General features: G+C 46.2%; 1 protein-coding gene across 1 annotated transcript in view; it reads left to right on the top strand.

Annotated features, from left to right (window-relative positions):
• Positions 1 to 21,325, top strand: part of Acsl1 (acyl-CoA synthetase long chain family member 1) — a 68,212-nt gene extending 46,887 nt beyond the window's left edge. The window contains exons 8-21 of the mRNA XM_051169657.1: positions 3,316 to 3,348; positions 3,504 to 3,555; positions 4,040 to 4,113; positions 6,614 to 6,691; positions 9,470 to 9,604; positions 10,545 to 10,679; positions 11,697 to 11,792; positions 12,636 to 12,708; positions 14,820 to 14,908; positions 15,373 to 15,489; positions 16,047 to 16,190; positions 18,782 to 18,883; positions 18,986 to 19,057; positions 19,624 to 21,325. Coding sequence (XP_051025614.1) covers positions 3,316 to 3,348; positions 3,504 to 3,555; positions 4,040 to 4,113; positions 6,614 to 6,691; positions 9,470 to 9,604; positions 10,545 to 10,679; positions 11,697 to 11,792; positions 12,636 to 12,708; positions 14,820 to 14,908; positions 15,373 to 15,489; positions 16,047 to 16,190; positions 18,782 to 18,883; positions 18,986 to 19,057; positions 19,624 to 19,764 — 1,341 coding nt within the window. The 3' untranslated portion in view covers positions 19,765 to 21,325. The remainder of the gene's footprint in view (positions 1 to 3,315; positions 3,349 to 3,503; positions 3,556 to 4,039; positions 4,114 to 6,613; positions 6,692 to 9,469; positions 9,605 to 10,544; positions 10,680 to 11,696; positions 11,793 to 12,635; positions 12,709 to 14,819; positions 14,909 to 15,372; positions 15,490 to 16,046; positions 16,191 to 18,781; positions 18,884 to 18,985; positions 19,058 to 19,623) is intronic.
• Positions 21,326 to 22,669: the final 1,344 nt, after the last annotated feature.

The following is a 22,669-nucleotide window of genomic DNA, read 5'->3' on the forward strand; positions in this document are numbered from 1 at the left end:
ATATGATCTGACCCCAACACTAGCCTTGGGTTAGGAAACAAGGAAGCCAGCAGGAGGTCTTTTTTTTACATGTGCATCATAGACAGATTCCATAGAGGAAGCTGTGTCGTCACTGAGCGTGTTACATCTTTTTGTGAAACTGTTTTAAAATTTAATGTATTAGTTTTCTTCCTTCTACAGAGAATTACAGGCTACAGAGCACAGTCTGTAGAACTTTTGCCACGGAACCACTACTCAGAGGGGCACTTGCTATTCCAACGCCAACACATGCAAGTGTGTGCACATTCACACGCATACACACAGTGTACAGAACACAAGTCCTTATGTATTTTGGCCTAGGCTTCATTTTTTAATTACAGTATAGCTAGCTTTTTTACCTAAAGTTTTACAGTGGAGTGGTTTTGTTTTGTTTTGTTTTGTTTTGTTTAATTTGTAGTCTTTCATGCTATTGAAATCTCTTTTTTCCCCTACCTGCCTCTCTGTCCCCTCCTCTGAGATGCACACACCACCTGCCTCTCTGTCCCCTCCTCTGAGATGCACACACCACCTGCCTCTCTGTCCCCTCCTCTGAGATACACACACCACCTGCCTCTCTGTCCCTTCCTCTGAGATGCACACACCACCTGCCTCTCTGTCCCTTCCTCTGAGATGCACACACCACCTGCCTCTCTGTCCCCTCCTCTGAGATGCACACACCACCTGCCTCTCTGTCCCCTCCTCTGAGATGCACACACCACCTGCCTCTCTGTCCCCTCTTCTGAGATGCACACACCACCTGCCTCTCTGTCCCTTCCTCTGAGATGCACACACAGTGTTGTTCTTCCCTTTATTTTTTTTAAACCACTACATGACAGAGAAATAGCTTTAAAATTAAAACATTACTTTGATGAATGAAGATTGTAGTACAGAGTTTATACTGAAATCTTGTTTTACTTTGCTTAATGTAATTTATTCATTTTAGACATTTTGTAAACAAATGGTAAGAAAAGATTTATGGTTGATTGTGGGGTCATTTATATTAATATACATTTATATTAATACAAGTACTTGTAGAATCAAAGTAGAACACAGGCATTTTCGAATGCTTGCATCTTCTGTATTTTAGTTATGAGCATTTCAAACATGCACACTGTTGAGTAATACAGTATACAGCCATATTCCTACCATTCTACTGAAGAGTCTATGGTCACGTTTCAGCACTCTGCTTCAGCATTTCTTTACCTGTGTTTATCCACCCATCTTTTTATGCATTTTTGTTAGGTTACAGATTTCGTTGCTCACAAATACTTCAATACACTTGTCACTAGAGCTCAGTTTTATTCCTTTTTTTTTTAACCCTAATTGACCACTTCTAAAAGTAATTGATGTTTTGTTTTGTTTTGTTTTGTTTTTCTGAAAAATGACAAGACAATCTTAAGGCTCTGAATCTCTCTCAGTGTAAATAATGTCCCAGTACAGGTCATGTTTGTTGCCCTAAATTAAAAGCAAATTGCATGTGACTATGGCTTTATCTTACTCAACATCAGCTGAAGATTCTAGAAGTCATTTAAGAATTTTGAACCATTAGCTAGGCATGGTGCTGGATGCTTATAGTTCCAGCACTTGGGCAGTGGCGGTAGGTGGGTCATTCCAACGTCATCGTTAGCTACTTCCCTACTTAGAGGTCGGCCTGGCCTACGTGAGTGAGATATTACCTCAACAACAACGACAGCAGCAAGGTGGAGAAAAGTTTTGAATAGATGAGTAGCAATTTGAAGTCAGTAAAGCTTGTTTGGGAGAGAATTTGCTGAAGTACAGTGCTTTAGCTCTTTGTTGACTGCAGAGTGTTTTGTCATTTTGTTTTCTTTTGAGCTGGTGGCTCTGTGTGTTGCCCAGGCTGATGCAGAACCTCTGGGCTCAAGCCATCCTCTTGCCTCAGAAAATAGGTGTGTGCTTCAGGGCCCAACCCTAGTTGACTTCTAATTAGACACCAGTGTTCTTGTTTTTAACCTGTGGTCTATGATGTAGGTAATTTAAATCGATTAAAAGTGTGCTAGGTGGAATTCAGTGAGCCCGGCACACAGTGAGCTCGGAACACAGGGAGCCTGGAATGCAGTGAGCCTGGCACATAGTGAGCCCCGCACACAGTGAGCCTGGCACACAGCAAGCCTGGAATGCACCCATCTGACTTACATTTTGTGGTAGATGCCAGTGCACTCCACATGTATTCTCAACCTGTTCACTTTTGCTAGGAAAATATATATATAAGGTTTTTTTTGCTTTTTGTTTTGTTTTTTGTTTTGTTTTAACTGGATGGATATGAAGGCTGCTTAATGCAATGAACTGAAGCCCATGCCTGACAGCAGAAGTCTGCACTGGGAACAGCTATATCTAGAGACAAAACTTAGGTCCAACCTAATGCCCTTCCCAGGAGCAGCCTCCCATTCTCCTTGCAAGCCTGTTTTAGTTCAGAGCGCCCAGATCCTCCATCCTTTATGTGGGCAGCGTGGATATCTGAGCCTCACTAACAGCCAGCATTTAAAAAGGGAAAAGAGGAAAGGGTTTGTATATCTATCTACTTGTGGGAGGGGTCACTGAGGAAGAGCCAGGTGGTCAGGGAAAGGGTTTGTTTTCTGCTTGTGGGAGGGATCACTGACCAGGCGGTCAGGGGGTACATTCTCTCATGGGGGAAGGTGCTTGAGGACTGGCAGGTTTAAGTTCAAGGGCAACGCTTTGTTAAAAGTCATCAAAGGGAATGGTGCCGAGGACTTTCTCTTTGGAACCAATCCTATTTCCAAGACCATTTGTGTGGTTTTATGTAAAAGATGGACAACTGGGCCAGGGGATGGTGGTGCCCTGGGGGTGAGGGGGAAGTGGGGAGAAGTAGGAGCGAGGAAGGAGCGAGGAGAGAGAGATATGGATAATGGGAAAATGGCTTCCTAAAACAATACTGTAATATCTGTTACTTAAAGTTGCTCAAATTCACTTAATTTGAAAATGGTGGTGTTTTCATCAGCTGTGAGTGAAATCTGCAGTAAAGGCAGTAACTTGGGGGACTTTCCTCTTTGATCATGCATGTGTGTGGACATTTTACCAGCATGTATGTGTACAAAGTGCATGTGTACAACATCTGGGTCCAGAAAAGGGTATCAGCTCCCCTGGAACTGGAAATGGCAGAGTTTTTGCCTTGTGGGTGCTAGGAATGGAGCCTTAGGCCCTTTGGGAGAACAGCCAGTGCTTGTAACTGCTGCGCTATCTCCACTGCCCTGACTTTCTCTCTACGGTTAGAAAATCTTAATACTGAAGTTTTGTTTTCTCTGTCTCTCCTCTAAAAAGGACCTTGGAAGAGTAAACAGGAAGAAGCCCAAGGTAAGCACTGTGTGTGCCACCGTGTCAGAGCCCGCTACAGCTTGTTCTTTGCTTCATCCAGTTGTACTGGGGACCATTGGGAATGCACATGATGCCTGATGGCTTGGTCTAGTCTACGCTAATTCATACCCTTTCTTTTAAAATTTTTTCTTCAGCCTCCAGCACCAGAAGATCTTGCAATAATTTGTTTCACAAGTGGAACTACAGGTACGTTTTGAGATGTGGTGGCTTTAAAGAAATATCCAGAAGTCTATGTTCTCCGTCCCCCTTTTGGATCATGTATTAATTATAGCTGGGTGCAAGAAAGCATGAGACAAAAGTGGGCTGTGTGAGGTCATCTTGTTGCTCTGTGAGACAGTCTCACAATCTCAAGAGTGCCCTGGACTAGATTCAATATTTGCTGAGAGTGACCTCGGATGCACTCTATCCATGCCCCTATGGAATAAGATCCCTAGTTTCCTTCCCCTGTTAAAACACATAAATACTTTAATGAAGAACGCTTCAGGTAATTTCCTGATAGTGAGTGTCCTTGAAGGGCTCCTAACCCTGCTCAGAAATGTAATGTGATTCCCTGTTGGGCTGCACAAGAGGGTATCCAACAGTAGAGCTGACCGGCGCCCTGATGACAGAGGGGGCCTGCCATCATTGGCTGCAGCGCCTAACCTCGTCCTGCCTCCTGTGTTCTCTGCAGGCAACCCCAAAGGAGCGATGATCACTCACCAAAACATTGTGAGCGACTGCTCAGCCTTCGTGAAATCGACGGAGGTAATTCTTGAGAATATTCCCATGGTTTTTCACATGCACAGGTTGACGTTAGGCCCCAAGAGAGAAAGTTCTGCAGCCCTCCCCTTCCCCCATCAGGTCCACGTTGTATGTAAGAGCAGTAAAATGTAAAGGAGACCTGGGCTTTTCATAAGGCCAGCAGCCCCCTTCTCTCAGATGGTGTACTGTGGACTGATCCCATAAGCCTTACTGTGTGTGACATTAGGGTGAACCCCCGATGGAGCTCATGGTGGCTTTCGTGGGGGGAGTATTTGAATGGTACCGTACGAACACTTCTACTGAAAGATGAAAGAGAGGCCTCTCAGTGCCTTCACTCCAGCGTTAGGAACCTAATTTCTTTTTCTTTTTTATTAATTAATTTATTCCGATTACAACTAAATTGTTCTCCCATCACTTGTACCCACCCGTTCCTCCCTCCTTCCCACCCCCACCCTAGTCGCCTCCCCTAGGTCCATGACTGAGGGGGATCTCCTCCCTGACTTTATGGTCACAGGCTATCAGGTCTCATCTTGGTAGCCTGCCTATTTCTTTGAGTGCCACCAGGGCTCCCCACCAAGGGGAGGTCATCAAATATGGAGCCTAATTTCTTTAAGTTACCAATGAATGTTAAAGACGGCTAAAGGTTTTAAACCACTGTTTTGTCCTGTGGTCAGCTTGACTCCCGTTGTGTAGAAAGGTCAAAGTCTGAATCGCTAGTTAACTTCCTGTCATCTTAAGGTTCTCTGTCCACAGGTCATAGTCTGCACAGGTTGCCATTAAGAAACCACTCAGCCCATGTGGCTTAAACAACAGTTGTTTATTCCGCTCAGTTTAGGAGGCTGAAAGTCCAGGACCAGCTGCCAGCAAATTTGGTTCCTGGTGAGGGCTCTCTTCTGGGCTTGCAGATGGCTGCCTCCTCTTTCCGGGTGCTCTGGGGTGTCTCTTCTAGTGAGGCACCAGGCTGTTGGGTTCGCACCTACTCCCAAATTCAGTCATATTGGGGGCCCTGTTCCCAACACACAGGGCTTAGGACTATCATGTGTGAATTTGGGAGGGGGACAGAGCTCAGTCCCTAACTCCAAAGATAGATTGCATGCTTATCTTTGCAAAGGTACCATCTTTGCCCATTTAACAGTGTGCTTTTGCAGGCTCTTGGGAGTATTCTGTAACCCTGCTGTGGCAGGAGGCTATCTGTGGCTAACAGCTTAAGGAGTGGACATCTTTCTTTGGTGGCTGCTGAAGTCTGGTTTTTGAGGATGCTTCCACTTGATTTTTATTCTACTGTCCCATTTCTTATTCTCACCCCCCTATCTGTGTGTGTGTGTGTGTGTGTGTGTGTGTGTGTGTGTGTTTGCTGTATGAACAAAGTTCAACACTTAACGTCCCACCAAAGTGAAGTGTGACTCTCCCAGTAGCCTTCAGAGATAACTTAGAAAGTGCCTGCGGTGATGACAGAACTTCATTGAGAAACAGTTACATTGCCAGGCAGTGGTGGCGCACGCCTTTAATCCCAGGACTCGGGAGACAGAGGCTGGAGAATCTCTGTGAGTTCGAGGCCAGCCTGGTCTATAAGGCGAGTTCAGGACAGCCAAGGCTACCCAGAGAAACCCTGTCTCAAAAAAGAAAAAGACAAAGGAAGAAAACTTACATCATCAAGAAGCAGTCTCAACTTCTAAAACTTCTAACCATGACACTGATATTATTTTGTGTGCTATATCAACAAAAATTTTAAATATGGGTGCTGGGAATGTACATCAGCAAGCTTTCCGTGCTTGAGGCCCTGGGTTCAGTCCACATTAACATACATACACGCAAATACACGCAGGTATCCACACACTCATCTCTAATGGATGTGACAGCAGCTGTGTTGGCAGGTCTTCCTTGAGTTGATAACATGCACTCACATGCAGGCGTCCACACTAAAGCTCGTCTTGCTGGGGATTTTATAGGAAAGCAAATCTCAAGGCAGATTTCAGGTTGCACTAGACACTTTGAGTGTTTTCCTGAGATGACGGTGAAAATGTTGTTCCAACACATCCACTAGAACCGTTTCTTCCTCCAAATAAAAGGTCCTGGGTAACCTCTCCCCGTTCCCTTTGCAATGCAGCAATGCTGTCCTGTCAAGGAGTGGATCTTCGTGTTGCTTATGGGGCAGTGGGACCAACCTGGTACTGGGTGGTTGTAACTGAAAGACGAAACAAGTGGAGCACACAGTCCCTCAACACTCTAATTTGTGCAAAATTTTCTTCGCGGGGAGGGGGTGGTCTTCCAAGGTGGGAAGGGCGACGGAGCCTTGTGGTAGAGCATTTGCTAACATTTGCAATGCCCCGGTGGCATCCCAATTTTTATTTAAAAAACAATTGCTTTTTACTCTTTGGTGAAAAAGAAATTGCAGGCATGAAAAGTAGCTGTGATGAGTGTTGGGGGCCGTGTGCCCTGCTCTAAAGGAAAATGGGGGCATCCTGCACATCTTAACTCTCCTCGCTGGTGTCCTTGCTTTCAGGCCACATTCCTCGTTTCCTCAGATGATACTCTGATATCTTTCTTGCCTCTCGCCCATATGTTTGAGACCGTTGTAGAGGTAGGCATCTCCTGTGTCTCCTTGCTTGTTTGTGTGCCCCACTAAGTTGTTGTGTCTTGCAGACAAGACTGACCCTGAATGCCAGTGACACACACATTTCGTTTTTGCCACTGGCACACATGTATGAGCAGCTACTACAGGTAAGTGTGAACAACCGCCGTCCACACACAAAGTGCTTCGCTCAGCCCCATTTCAGCAACAGCATCGATTATTGGAAAGAATATGAATTCTTATTCTTGGTCCAAACTGGACATTTGAACTTAAATACTGAAGTTTAAAATTAAGAGTTTAAATATTCAAAACAAATCCAGGACAACCAGGACTGTTATACAGAGAAACCCTGACTCAAAAAAAAAAAGAAAAAGAAACAAACAAAATGATATTTTTCCCTATACTACACTCTGATCACTCTCCATTTCCTCATCTCCTCCCGGATGCTCCCTACCTCCCCCATGCATCCAAACTCCATGCCTTCTTGCACTCCCCACCCCCCTCCCCACATACACAGGCCAGTAAAAAACAAACAACAACAAAACAAAAACCCAAGCAAACCAAAATAAGACAACACAGACACACACACAGGAAAAGCATGAAAAACACATACATAAGCAAACAAATTCGGAAATCATAATAGATACACAAAACAAACAAAGAAAAAACAAACAAACAAAGCATTGTGAGAAAAACAATTCCAGAAATATCTTTGGTTTTGTTGTGTGTTGCCCATCTACTGGGCATGGGGCCTCCCTTTTGTTTGGTTTGTATATCCAGTTAAACTCCATTGGAGAAAACTAAGTTTCCCTTGGAGTGGTTCTCAACTGTGGGAGGAATGGGAGCTTGAGGCCAATCCCTCTCAGTGCTGGCGCCCCATCTAGCTTAGACCAGAGCAGGCCCTGTGCACGCCACCACAGTCTCTGTGCGCTCACATGAGTCCTGTTGTTTCTAGAAAGCCTCGGTTCCCTGGAGTCTTCGTCCCCACTGCCTCTTACTTCCTCTCCACCTCCTGTTCTATAGAGTTCCCTGAGCTGAGGGGAGGGGTTTGATGGAGACATCCCCTTAAGGACTGAGTGTTCCAAGGTCTCTCACTCTCTGCACATTGTCCAGCTGTGTGTCTCTGATTTAGTGCCCACCTCTAAAGGGAATTATTTTATTCACTGACTCTGATAAGTCTCTGAGGCACCCATTATGGGACAAGCTTCCCTCTTGTTTTGTGCTGATGACACAATTTGACTGAATCTTTTCACTAATATTCTGTATGCCCTAGGAAGGAAGGACTGTGTTTAATTGACCTGAGCCTGGGTTCCCTAGACACAGCCTGACCAAGGGCAGGGAGATAACTGAGTTGGTTCAGTGATTATCCAACAAACATGAAGGTCCAATTTCTGTCCCCAAAACCCGCATGGAAGGCCAGTTGTGGTGGTGTGTGTACTTGTAAGCCTAACACTAGTGAGGTGGAAGATCTCTGGAGTGCTCTGCTTAGCCAGCGTAGCTGAATCAGTGAGTTCTAGGTCTCAGAGAGACACCTTGCCGCACATAACAAGGTGGGTTGTCTCCTGAGGAACACCCCTGAAGTTGTCCTCTGACCTACACACACACACACACACACACACACACACACACACACACACACATACACGGACACACACACACACCACTGAAGTTGTCCTCTGACATCTACAAACGCATGTGCACGTGCAAATACGCATGCGCGCGCACACACACACACACACACACACACACACACATGCACACAGGCGTTCTTTTTCTGTTCTTGGACAACTTTAGATTTTATAATAGAGGAAAAACAGTGGGCAACATGTCTTCCTTATTGGGTATTAATTGAGAACCAGCTGTGTGCCAGGACTGTGGTAGATACTGGACACAATCGGTTAATAGAAAGAGGACAGTTTGATTGGCTGCTGCCCTGTACGATTTATGTATCTCAAAAAGATCAAGGCGCACGCATCAGGTTCCATGCTCCATCTTTTACTCCTTGCACATCTCAAGATCTTAGAAGTTTATGAAGTATGCACGCAATTACCATATGGTGCGGCAGTTCCACTTTCAGGTCCACACGTGGAAGTATTGAGAGCAGGGACTCAAACGGGCGGGCGTCTGTACGCCAGAGCGCACGCAGGCTTACTCAGATCCGATGACGTGTCAGCGGTCAAACAGGCCAAGTTCAGCCTAAAAGGGAAGAAGCTAGGTGTGGGGACGCAGACCTCTAATCCCAGCACCAGGAGGCAGAGGCAGGCAGATCTCTCTGAGTTTAAGGCCACACTAATCTACATAGTGCAGTCAGGGTTCCAAAGAGGGAAAGCAGTGTGTTGCATAATCTGGTGGCTACCCACTCAGATTCCAACTAAGTCCATGTCTTTTTAGAAAATTGCACATAGGGTCAAAACAGGAAGTGAAATTTTAATGAGCCTGGTCTGGAGACAGTGGGTTTTGGTTTTTGGTTTTGTTTTGTTTTGTTTCAAGACAGGGTTTCTCTGTGTAATAGCCCTGATTGACCTGCTCTCACTTTGTAGACCAGGCTGGCCTCAAACTCACAGAGATCTGCCTACCTCTGTCTCCTAAGTGCTGGGATTAAACGTGTGCACTACGCCCTTCCAGCACAAACACATTTTTTAAAGAAACCACCTATATGTAGGAAGTTTTAAGACTCTGGAAGCTGGTTTGAAACACTAGCCACACAGGCATGCTTGCTGTGTGTCTGAGAGCCCCGGGGCCCTCCTTGCTATGCTAAAGCAGTGCGTTGTCTGTTCTCACCCATAGTGTGTAGTGCTGTGTCATGGAGCTAAGATAGGATTTTTCCAAGGAGATATCCGGCTGCTTATGGACGACCTCAAGGTGCTTCAGCCCACAATTTTCCCTGTGGTTCCAAGGTTGCTGAACCGCATGTTTGACAGAGTAAGTACCAAGCGATAAAGTGTGGGGGACAGAAGATGGGGCTGTGAGTCCTGGTGCCACTCTGACGAGAGGTCAGCAGTAAAACTTCATAGGGTGTCAGTCCTTCCCTCTGAGAACTAGGACTCAATTCCCGCACAGAGCTGTTGGCAAGAGGCCAACACTCTGTAGATCCTTAGCTGTAAGCAGCAAAGTCAGGTTGTTTTCAATTACACACACACACACACACACACACACACACACACACACACACCATTTTATCAGGATTCTGAGTGGAGCACACACAAATAATTATGAGATGGTCTTTTTAATCGTCCTGCCAGCCCTTACATGCGTGAAGCGTCACTTCACCTCACTGAGAGAAGTGACAGGGCCAGAGCGGGAACTGAGAAGATGTAGCTTCTGCAGACTGCTAAGCCAGGCAAGACCAGCATGTGGCCTGGTCTGTCTTCAAGCTGAGTCTCCAGAAAGCACTGTTAGCATCTTCCCTTTTCTCCTCCCTCATGGAGGCAATGCTTTTGTTATCTCAAAGATCCATTGAAACAGTTTTCACTAAGATATATTTGTGTGGCATACAATTTGTCCTTTTGAGGTGCACAGTTGGGGGCATGGGGGTGGAGCTCCACAGTGAAGTGTATGTGTGTGGCTGCAACTCAGTCGGAGCAGTAAAAGTACGCAGTTCAGTGGTCTTTGAGGATGTCAGTGTTGGCGCTACAGGGGTGAGCACACACACCTTCCAGAGCCTTCCAGTTGATACCCCAAAAAAGAACCCTTTACCCACTCCTTATGACCTCCCACCCTCCTGCCTGCCAGACTCCTAAAGCAGCGTCCACCCCTCCAGCAGCTCCAAGGCTCCTGTGTGCTGCATCTACCACGCTATTGTCTTCCCTTTTGATTGTAGCTGTTTTGGAAGCTGTGAAAACCTTACTTCTTGCCTCATTAGATTTTTGGACAAGCAAACACTACAGTGAAGCGATGGCTGTTGGACTTTGCCTCCAAAAGGAAAGAAGCAGAGCTTCGCAGCGGCATCATCAGAAACAACAGCCTGTGGGATAAACTCATCTTTCACAAGATACAGGTAGCAAATAGACCCCCACTTCATGTAAAGTCGTGTGTGTGTGTGTGTGTGTGTGTGTGTGTGTGTGTGTGTGTGTGTGTGTGTGTGTATGGGGGGTGGTAGGGAGGGGGATGGAGAGAGCTGAATGATGCAGGTCTGTAATCCTAGCTAGGTGGCTTAGATGGAAGGATTAGAAGTTCAAGGCTTGCCTGGGCAACTTAGTTAGCCCCTCTTGCAAAGTAAAAAGTAAAAAGATGGGTAGAGCTAAAGCTCAGTGGTAAAATGCTTGCCTAGGAGGCCCACAGCCTTGAGAGATCAATCACCCAGTCACAGGTATACACACATACACACATACACACACACACACACACACACACACACACACACTCACACACACACACACTCACACACATATATCCTCACACATATGTATGTACTCACACACATTCATACACATACACACACTCATTCACACATACACTCACACACACACATACACATATACACTCACACATATACACATACACACACACTCATATACGCACACTCTCCCCCTCCCTCCCTCACAAATGGGGTTGAGGTGGGGTGGCATGAAGCCAAGAGAGAAAAACACATTTCTGTTCTCTGTGGCAGTTGTCTGAGAGTTGGAGACGGGGTTGTTAGGTGAACCCCATTCACTACCTACATCCAAACAATGCTGCAGCTGATCCAGGTGGAAGGATGCGGGCTATTTTAGCCTTCCTTTAGCTTTTCTGGAACAAGTATGCCACTCCTGAGGCAATGCTTTAAGCCTGAGAATAAGCACACGTAATAGCAGGGCCTGCCCCATATGCCAAAAGTGGTAGCTGCCACAAATCCGATCCCGAAGGGGCCCACCAGCAAGTTACTGGCTTAGCACCAAGGCTGCTAGGTGGAAATGGATGGGCCATGCCAGGTGCAAGAAAGCTGGTGGCCTGGGACACAGGGTCCCAAGCAAGTGCCTGACAGAGGAACTCTAGCCTCTGCATATGTAACCTTCACTTCTTTCTGTCTTGCAAGTCGAGCCTGGGTGGGAAAGTCCGGTTAATGGTCACAGGAGCCGCCCCAGTGTCCGCCACAGTGCTGACGTTTCTGAGATCAGCTCTCGGCTGTCAGGTGAGGCTGAGCGACCACCCGATTATCCCAGGCTTTGTAATGCTGTGGGCTGGTTTGTGGATTGAACAAAAATGTCTATGTATTTTCACTGTACAACTTGGGGTATGAGCACTGGGTAATGGCTATAAATGACTCACGTACTTGACATGCTTATCGATTATGTATGTGGTGAGAGCACTTGGAAGCAACGTGGCCATTTGCAAGTAGAGGGTGCATTGTATTTTACTCTGTTGTCCATGTGGTCACCCTCCGAGCTCACTGACTCCTCCCCCTCGACCCCATGTGTTCACTCAGCATTTCCCCAGGCCTCCTAGCCCTTGTTTGAATATGTCTTGCTTTTGCTTGGAAGGTAGGTTAGTACCAGATTTCCTAGGGGAATAAATCTGTCTGTGCTTGGTCCTAGGCAGGGTATATGTATAATTTTATCTAGGCTAAGGCATGAGCCATACCTCTAGAGTGTGGCTGCAGGGGCAGGATTGGTCATCAGTGATAAGCCCACCCACACACCACGCTGGGAGGCCAAGGGGGGCCCCTTAGGACATGTGTGAGATATCCTGGATTAGCAGAGCAGGGGTACCACCAGATGGGTAATGACCCATCCTACGGAGGTTCCCCCTTGCCTGTCAGCAGGAAGTCGAGTAAGAAGACAACGTGGATTACAGCCAGTTTGGGGTATAGATGTTTGGGTCCATAGTATGCTATTGATGTAACTTGCTAAACTGCAAGTTAAAAGGTTTCAGAGGCTGAGATGCCTCTGGAGTTGGTGAAACTTGACTTCTTGTGCACTTCCTGCGAAGCCATGGCTGCCCCACATTAATAATGTTGTGTTTCTTGCTGACCAAGTTCTATGAAGGCTACGGACAGACCGAGTGCACTGCTGGCTGCTGCCTGAGCATGCCTGGAGACTGGACGGCAGGTATGGTTGGCAGGAGAACCGTTCCCAGAGTATCCTCATTGGAGTTCGAGGTTGGGATGCCTGGGAGTGGGTTCATTGTTGGTCGGCTCATTAACCTCCATGCACAGCAATGCATAGGACAGCTCAAAATAATTAGGCCTCGGGCCAAAAAAAAGTCCTGAGTTTCTGTGAGATGGGTAGAGAGTGGTCCCCAATCCCAGGCTGATCAGGCAGTGATACACTGTAGCGAAGCTTCTGAGAGGAGATACCCCTCCAGCAGGCTTGCCGGTGATGGAGCAGCATCTCCTCATAAGTAGCTGTGACAGTCATAGTGTGTGCCGGGCCAGTTGTTGGAGCCGCCATAGAAATGAGCACAAGCCCTTGTCCCAGAGAAAACACGGTGGACAAATACCCAAAGAGCTTGGTGAGCCTCTGCCGCAGGTGGGGTTCTGTAGGAAGGGTGTCCCGTGGACACGGAACGAGTGGTACCCCAACGGCACTTTGGGGAGCTAAGTTATAGGTGTTGCTTAAATAGCATGCAGGCAGGGAGAACTTAACATGCCACTGCGCCGCACAGCTTTGTGCTCCTCCCTCTAATCCAGTAGGCTTTTTTGCACAGCAATTAATAAGCTTCGCTGACTTGTTACCATCTGGCGACATGGGCCCTGGCACCTATCACTGTCTCACAATGTAGCTCTGCGGGAATGGATGCTGGCGATCTGGAAGCATCTTTCCACCTTTAGTTTTTTAGGTTTCTTAACAGCCCAAGAATTTAGAGTAACGATCTCTATACGTTAGGATTATTAAAATATAAGAAATATTATTTGTGAGACTCTTAAAATGCATCTACAGTGTCTGTTGTTTTTGTACTGGGAACAGACACTCTATCCTGGTCTGCTTCCTGTTGCTGTGGTAAACCAGCATGACCAAAGCAACTTGGGAAGGAAAGGGTGTATTCCTTCTTACTGCTCTCAAGTCAGGACAGGAGCTCAGGGCAGGAACTGAAGTGGATGCCACGAAGGAACACTGCCTACTTGCTGTCCGTGGCTTGTTCGGCTGCGCCCTCTGCACATCATTCATTAATCAAGAAGATGCCCCGCAGAGTTGCCTATTGGCCAATCTTACAGATGCATCTTTCCAATTACGTTCCCTCTCTCTGCCTGACCTGGTTTGTGTCAAGTAGTCAAAAACTAACCAGCACACAGCCTGTCCCTAATACTCTTAGAGGACAGAGTGAAATTGACTGTGGAAATAACTTAGACTTCAATGTAAGAACATGCTCATCTGGGCCTGGAGAGATGGCTCAGAGATTAAGAGCACTGACTGCTCTTTTCAAAGGTCCTGAGTTCAATTCCCAGCAACCACGTGGGCCTCTCAACCATCTATAATGTAATCTGATGCCCTCTTCTGGTGTGTAGGTGTACATGCAGGCAAACACTATATATAATAAATAAATGGGAAAAATGCTCATCTAAAAACAACGGCTGTGTCAACTGGAATCTGGGCATGTATCAGAGAACAATCAGGGCGTACAGGGCTACCTGTATTCTCTTAGTGAGAAGGGACTTTAAGAACTTTGGAATTACCAGGTGGTGATGGTCCATGCCTTTAATCTCAGCATTTGGGAGGCAGAGGCAGGTGAATCCCTGTGAGTTCAAGGCCAGCGTGGTCCACAAAATGAGTCCAGGACAGCCAGGGCTACACAGCACTATACCAGCACTGGCTCGGTACAGGCAGGAAGATCAGAAGACCAAGGCCATCCTCAGCTATATAAGGAGTTGGAAGCCCCCGCCAATTGGGTGGGTGGAGCCAGTCCAATCAGATCATGGAATTGAGGTGTCTGTACTGCCACCTTCAAATCAGTGGCCAAAGTTTAAATGTTGACAGTGTATTCCAAGTCTCAGACATGGGAAAGGTCCTGAATGGACTGTTGGGTATTCTCCCTCTCCTCAAGAAAGAAGCCCTCATAAAGAGTGAGGTGCAGAGTAACATACAATGTACCTTCTACTCGCACACTTCAAAGCCAAAGTGATAGCACCTGTCGCTGTAGGGATGAGGAGGCTCGCTGGTTGCAAAGATGCTTTGGCCTGAGGCCTTTAGAGCATGCTTTAAAATGATTCTCTTATTTGCAGGCCATGTTGGTGCCCCCATGCCTTGCAATTATGTAAAGCTTGTTGATGTGGAAGAAATGAATTACATGGCTGCCAAGGGCGAGGGCGAGGTGAGTGAGAGCCTGTCCATCCTCGGTGAGGAGCATCCTCTGTAACAGCTGCTTACTGTGGGTGGGCACAGTTCCCGATAGTGCTCAATACAGTTAGGAAGCTGGATTCTATTGGAAGCAGGCAGGTCAGTTCAAAGGGACCTTATAGTCCTACCTGTGAGGGACAGTTAGGGGTTTGGGACCAAGAGCATGACACAAAAGCTCCAGTGAGGCTGGTCTCCAGTCTACTAATGGCCCTGCCTGTGCTGTCAGCTGAGGCTGGCATGACCCCTGCAGTTTAACCAACCTGAGGTCAGTAGGACAGGAAGTGGGGACACTGGAAATGCCTCCAGGAGCCTAATGGGACTGAGGTAATTCTCTCTAGAGCATAGACCTGAAGGCTTCCAGATAAAGGCTGATGCACACGTGCCCATTTCCTCAGGGGAATCTCTGGTAAGTGTTGTAAACAGACCATCTTCTCTTAGGTGTGTGTCAAAGGGCCAAACGTGTTCAAAGGCTACTTGAAGGACCCAGCAAAAACAGCAGAAGCCCTGGATAAAGACGGCTGGTTACACACGGGGGACATTGGAAAGTGGCTGCCAGTAAGTCACCACCTCTCCTCTTTGAAAACAGTTTTGTCGGGATGCAGGGAGGCACATGTCCCTCATGGTGCTCACACAGCCTGTGGCTTTTGCACACACACACACACACACACACACACCCGCCCTTCTGCTTGCTGAACGGCGTTATGCGGGTCCTTTGCGTCCAGCAAGAGAAGGGCTTATATTCTCGGCTAAAATCAGTTGAGTACTACTTCCTCTTTGACATCCAAAAAACAAAACAAAAAACCTCTGGGTTTTTCCAGCATCAAGTAGTGCCTTGAAGTGGGCGCTGGCTAGCATTCCCACAGGGAATGTGTGTGTCAGGGAACACACCTCATCTGGTGAGCAGGGTGTGTGTGTGTCTGCACTTCAGCCAGGAAGCTAAGGAAGCATAGTTCTAAGTCCAGTGTTAAGTGGGAAGCAGACATTGCACGGGCTCCAGAACCTCTCTCTGCATGGCCAGATGGGTCTAGACAATTTAAAATACCCTGTACTGCAACTGGTGGTGGGAAACCAGCCAGGAATGTACCCATTGTCCCTTCCTCTCCAATACGCAGAATGGCACCTTGAAGATTATCGACAGGAAAAAGCACATCTTTAAACTAGCCCAAGGAGAGTACATAGCACCAGAAAAGATTGAAAATATCTACCTGCGAAGCGAAGCTGTGGCCCAGGTGTTTGTCCATGGAGAAAGCTTACAGGTATGTTCTCCCAAGGCTAGAACTGTCACTGGGTACTGCAAAGCACCATGAATCACAGGGACTTGTGAGGTGATTGACAGCGAGGCACGGTGGGACACGCCCACAATCCCAGCCCTTGGGAGGGTGAGGATCCTGAGTTGGAGGCCAGCCTGCCTACTACAGGAGACCTTGTCTCAAAAATAAAAACAAAGCCCAGCAAGGCGGTACACTTGGGGAGGCAGAGGCAGGCAGATTTCTGTGAGTTTTAGGTCAGCCTGGTCTACAAAGTGAATCCAGGACAGGCAACGCTACACAGAGAAACCCTGTCTATAAGTAAGTAAGTAAGTAAATAAATAAATATAAATAGAAAAAAATCAAAACAAAAAAATGATTGACAGTTGAGGCGGTGCCTGTTGGCCTGGGTATATGATGTGCTGCATGACTGGTGTTGGGTTATACTGCACTGGCCTTTACTGCCCCCCAAAATCGTTTTCTCTTCAGTTTCTGGATTTCAATTTTAACTCTAGTTAATTTCTCTGGTGTCCCAGTAGTAATGGGATAAAGATACTGGGGGTTTGTTAGTGTGTTTCTAATTTAAATTATGACTGAAAACATTAATACTTATAGACTATAACATAGTTTACATCTTTAAAGTTTATTTTATTTTATATGTATAAGTTCATGTATGTCTGTACCACGTGGTGCTTGCAGAGGTCAGAAGAAGTCATTGGGTTCCCTGGCACTGGAATTATGGATCGTTGGGAGCCCCTGTGTGGGGATTGGGAACCAAACCTGGGTCCACTGTAGGAGCAACAAGTGTTCTTAACTACTGAGTCATCTCTCCAGGACTAAATTACACATTTTTGTTTTGAGACAGGGTTTCTCTTTGTCATCCTAGCTGTCCTGGAACTCACTCGTAAACCAGACTCAAACTCACAGAGATCCTCCTGCCTTAGCCTCCCGTGTGCTGGGAGGCTGGGAGACACATTTTACTTTTTTTTTTTTTTTTTTCTTTTTCTTTTTCTTTTTCTTTTTCTTTCTGTGAATAGATTTTGAAAGAAGAAAGAAAGAGGAAAGGAGAAAAAGGCCAAGTTTTAAAAATCTAGACATGGTGGCACACAACTTTAGTTCTAGCACTTGAGAGGCAGAGGCAGGCAGATCTCTGAGTCCCAGGCTAACTTGGTATACAGAGTAAGTTTCAGGACAGCCGGGATGACACAGAAAAACTCTGTCTCAAACAACAACAACAAAATGATAAACAGTTTTTTTCATATGGTATATTCTGATTATGTTTTCCCAACTCCCCCTAGGTCTTCCCCACCTCTCCTTCAATCCAAACCCCCACACTTTCTATCAATTGTTGGGAAACACACAGGCATCTAAAGAATAATAATAAAATAAGAGAAAACAAGCAAACCGGCAAACTGAAATAGGACGAAACATTCAGGCAAACGGAACAGAAAAAAGGTTTTGACAAAACAGGGAACCTCCAAAGATGTCGTTGAGTTCTTTTTCTGTTGGCCATCTTCTGCTGGGCATGCAGCCATAAGTGTGGTTTATATACCCAGCGAGACTTATTTGGAAAAAATTAATTTTTCCTTTGTGAGTGGTTATTAATTGGAGATTGCTTCTGGGTTAGGCATGGGAGCGTGTATCCACTTACCTCAGTGCTGGGGCCCCATCTGGTATAGACCTGTGCAGACCTGTGCATGCTGCCACAGCCTCTGAATTCTTATGCCCTGGTGTGTTTAGAAGGCCTTGTTTTTTTGTGTGTGTCTTCAATCCCCTCTGGCCTTTACAGTCTTTCCACCTCCTCTTCTGGTGGATTCCCTGAACCCTGGGGGTTTTTAATAGAGACATCCCATATAGGACTGAGTGTTCCAAGGTCTCTGTTCTCTAAGCACTGTCCAGCTGTGGGCCTCTGTGTTGGCTCCCATCTACAACAGGAGGAGGCTGCTGTGATGACGGCTAAGCAAGGCACTGACCTCTAGCCATAGCAGAGTGTCACCAGGGCTCTCTTTATTGCTGTGTCCCTTTAGCAGAACGGTAGCATTCGATCCTCAGACCAGATAGGCCAGGGACCTAGGGGAAAATTTTACATTGTTAAACTTCCTAAACCTAGCTCATTTACGATATTCATCCTAAATCATTTTTTGAGAAAATTATGTTGTAAAAGTCAAGCATGTTCAATGTTGGGAACCAAAATTAAATATAAAATTTTCAGCACTCTGCGGACTCAGCCTGCATGGTAACACTTGTCCTCTTAGTGCGTGGGAGGTAGGGGTGAGAGGATCAGGAAGTAACATTGCTCTCAGCCAGATAGCTAATTCAAGCCTAGCCTGGGCTGCATGAGACCCTGGTCTAAAAACAAAATGCAAAAGCCAAGTAAAAAAGTACATATACCAAAGTAAAAATGGGATTTTTGTTAGATTTTGATTTCCAGTGATTGACTGTGTTTGTACTTCAAGGCTGGTAGTTCCTTACCTGGACTCAGGCAGCCCTGGGAAGGGGCATGGAAGGATATATTCTGAGAGACAACCCATAATATTACCAGTCCCATGGGACTGTGGTGCCAAAATAAACCCATAGTGACTCACTTGCCTGTGCTGTAGGCGTTTCTCATAGCAATTGTGGTACCAGACGCTGAGAACCTGAGCTCCTGGGCCCAGAAGAGAGGATTCCAAGGATCCTTTGAAGAGCTGTGTAGAAACAAGGTGAGACCCTGACATGTCCCTGCCATCTGCCATCTCTCCACTCTGTGCTCGGTGCACCTGTAGGTATAAGGGAAAATAATCTGATTTTTCCTACATTATTAGGATGTCAAAAAAGCCATCCTGGAAGACATGGTGAAACTTGGGAAGGAAGCTGGTTTGAAGCCATTTGAACAGGTATGACTTTGATCCAAGCCCATGTCTTTAGTATAGAACAGAGGCTGACGTGCAGATTTTTAATGAGTAGATTTTAGAGGTTGAAGACCTAAAGAAATACTAGGAATAGTTTGATGTGAGAGAATTTTTTTTAATTAATGTGTAAGTGTGTGTGTGTCTGTGTGTGTGTGTGTGTGTGTCTGTGTGTGTGTATGTACACATTTGCCAAAGAGGTTAAAGGTATCAGAACTGGAGTTGGAGTTACAGACAGTTGTGAGCCACCCAATTTAGGTTTTGGGAACTGAACCTGTGTCCTCTGGAAGAGCAGGAAGTGCTCTTACCTGCTGAGCCATCTCTCCAGTGCCAGAGTTTTACTCAGTATGTGACTTCTCTTCCCTGAATTCTGTCCCAATGGGACCCACGTCCACTGCTGAGAAAGCATGGTGAAATGAGAGGGCGGGGTGGCGCCTCACCCACCAGTCTTCATCTCCTTTGAGAACCTCATCTCAGCCTAGACTTCTTAGGCTGCTTCCGTCCTCTTCGACCCCTCCCCCCCTCCCCACTTTAACACCCTTGTTTGTTTGCAGGTCAAAGGGATTGCCCTACACCCCGAGTTATTTTCTATTGACAATGGCCTTCTGACCCCAACGATGAAGGCAAAAAGGCCAGAGCTACGGAACTATTTCAGGCCACAGATAGATGAACTGTATTCCACCATCAAGATTTAATGTGAGGAAGAATACTCGGAAGAAACGGCGCACCTCCACAATCCTCCTTGTACCAATGGCCTTCGCATTGGTAACTTTGCCTGCAGCGCGTGTAGGAAGGGACACTGTCGCGATGGACTAGTCCACAGGGTCTTACCTAGGGGTGTTAGAGGGCACGGAACACTGCCTTACAGTCACCTGCGCTGCAGCCCATGACCCTGCTGATACACAACTTCCAAAACGAGCCTTAACTATTGTAAAGGGGAACCCATAAAAGTGCTAAGTTATTTAAGACTTCCTCAACCGGTAAGGTGGATGTTAGAACTTCTGTCTCCTGTCTTTCTAACCAAGGGGTTAGGACTTGCTCTTTCTGATATATCTGCTACTTGCTGCATCTTCTGCAGCTGTCTGCTGCTCTGAAGGGTACAGTGCACTGGAGGAGAGCTGTCCCTTTAAGAACTGTCCAGGCTGAAGGAAGTCACAGTGGACCAGGGATTTTTCTTTTTAAACCCCTTCTCCCATCCCTTTCTCCACCTCACATGTAATACACTCACACGACCCATCCGATTTGTAAGGGTTCCAAATGGTCCCTGTTGTGCCTGCTGGGTCATGAGGTTCCCAGGAAACTAAAGAACAGAACCTCCTCAGAAAAACATGGGTGCCCAGTCTCAGAAAACAAAAACAAATAAATAAAAATAAATAAATAAAATGACTCCCAGCTCACACAGGATACTCTCAGACTCTTCTCCAAATCTGGTCCCCCACCCCGCTTCTTCCCAGGGGTTGTGAGAAATCCTGCCTTAGACTCTGCAATGAAGATGGTATTTCAAAGGATGACCTGGATGGGCCATGCTCAACTGTGATGCCTCCGCCGCTGCCACCGGCTCCCCGTGCAGCCAGCTCATTTCTGTGACAGCCACTGGGCTCCAAACGTGGTTTTCCTAGCAAATGATGGTGTGGTGATCACAACTTGCTTTTCTTTTCCTCCCAATTAAACTCAGGCAAAGCATTGTCCTCAAAACTGTTAAGGGAGTTTATATACATGGGTACCTATTAAAACGGACAAGTAATACGTGAATTATCTTTAATTACAAAACTGCTTGATTTCTGCGAAATGCATTTGACAAGCCAAAATTCTGGGATGAAGAAATCTGGAAAAAAGAATCATATCCTGGGATTAACTTCTCAAGGTTTTTGTTGTTGTTGTTGTTGTTGTTTTGTTTTTGTTTTTATTTTAAGTTAATTTGGGAAATTAGCAGCATTTCACTTTCCTGCGAGTCTTTGCCACATCTGACCTAGTCAAGCTGTTGTCTATACATTTGAAGCCGCCGTTGCTGGCTGTGTGACGGCGCGTGTGTTACTGAAGCACAGCTGGGTTTGCACTAAGGAGCCGTCATTGTAATAACACTATTTGGTAGCCTAACTTCATGTTTGTATTCTTAATTGCACAGGAAGTCGATAATCTGTCACAATGGGGTTTTGAATGTTTGCCTTCAGTGTTGGCTATTTCTATGTTTTATAAACCAAAACAGAATTTCCAAAAACAATGAAGGAAACCAAAATAAATATTTCTGCATTTCGAGTGAGTGGAGAGGTCTTTGGAGTCAATGTCACATTTGGGACAGCCATGGTGTCCACCTTGAGTAAGGATGGGCCTCCTCCTGGGAACACCCTCCCTTTGCCCTCCTCCCATCCCTAGTCCCTTTGTGCAGCCCAGTCATTCTATGACGCTGTCCACCCCCCACCCCTACCCCCACCCCAGCTCTTCTGGTCATAGTCCTCACATGGGGGGGGACAGGGGAATAACATTATGGTATAGAATCTATAGATGCTAAGGGTCTCTCTCCCTTATGAGCTACTTTGCTTGACGGCAACAGTGCCAGGAGACGTTGTTGGTCTGCAGTGATGGGTTTGATTCCACAGTGTTGTAGTAATTCTCTTTCATGTTTCCGGCAGCCTTTTTCTTTCCCTTCCTGGACTGCTCTGTGTTACCAGGCGTTCATTAGCTCCTAATTTCTTTCAAGCTTATTGTGCTTGAAACATGGCCACTGTTACCATACCAGCCTCTTTGCATTTGTGTTTGTAAGAATTTTGCTTTAAGGTGGGAAAGGAGAGAGAGAGGGAGGGAGAGAGGAATGAAGGGAGAAAGGAGAAAGAGAAAACTGTCTTCTCCTCATGAGTTCTCATGAAATCACCCCAGGCTGGGCTTGAACTCCCTCTGCAGCCAAAGGATGGCTTGGCCTCCTCCCACTTCAGCCTTCTGTGTTGCTGGATTACAGGCCTGTGACACTAGTCTGTTCTTTCTCTAAAGCCCAGGTTTATGAATAGTTCACACAGCTTTTTTTTTTTTTTTAATTCCAGTTGCCATTGCTCTAACATGGTATCAGAGCCAGAATAATTTGTAAAGAATCAGGGTTATTTAGCTCACAGTTCTAGAGGCTTGGAAGCCTGGGAACATGGCAGCCACCATCTTAAGTGTGCAGTTGTGGGTTTAAAGACATTTACATTCATGTACCCAGCATGTGATGAGATGCTATTGCTGGCTGACAGGGACTCTGCGGAGTCCCAAGGTGGATACAGGGCCCTACGAGTGATGGATAAGGTTTCTTGAAAAAGAAAAAAATAAGGCTTTTTATTTGTTCTTTGTAAATTTTGGATCATACACCCCAATCCTACTTATCTCCTTATCCCTCTATATCCCACCCTAGCAACCTCGCCCCCAAAAGAAAAAAATTAATTAATTGAAAATTGAAAATAAAACACCTTGCTGTGGAAGCTGTGCCATGTCACGGTGTGTTACACATTACACCCTTTTGCCCAAACAGCTTTACTTACAAATGTTCACTGCAATGAGTCATTGGTCTGGTTCGAGGCCTCTGGCGTCTGCTACTCTATCAATACTGGATCCTCGCTGGGACTCTCCGAT

The sequence above is a fragment of the Acomys russatus genome, chromosome 27 (genome assembly GCF_903995435.1).
Source record: "Acomys russatus chromosome 27, mAcoRus1.1, whole genome shotgun sequence".
In the NCBI taxonomy this organism is placed as follows: Eukaryota; Metazoa; Chordata; class Mammalia; order Rodentia; family Muridae; genus Acomys; species Acomys russatus.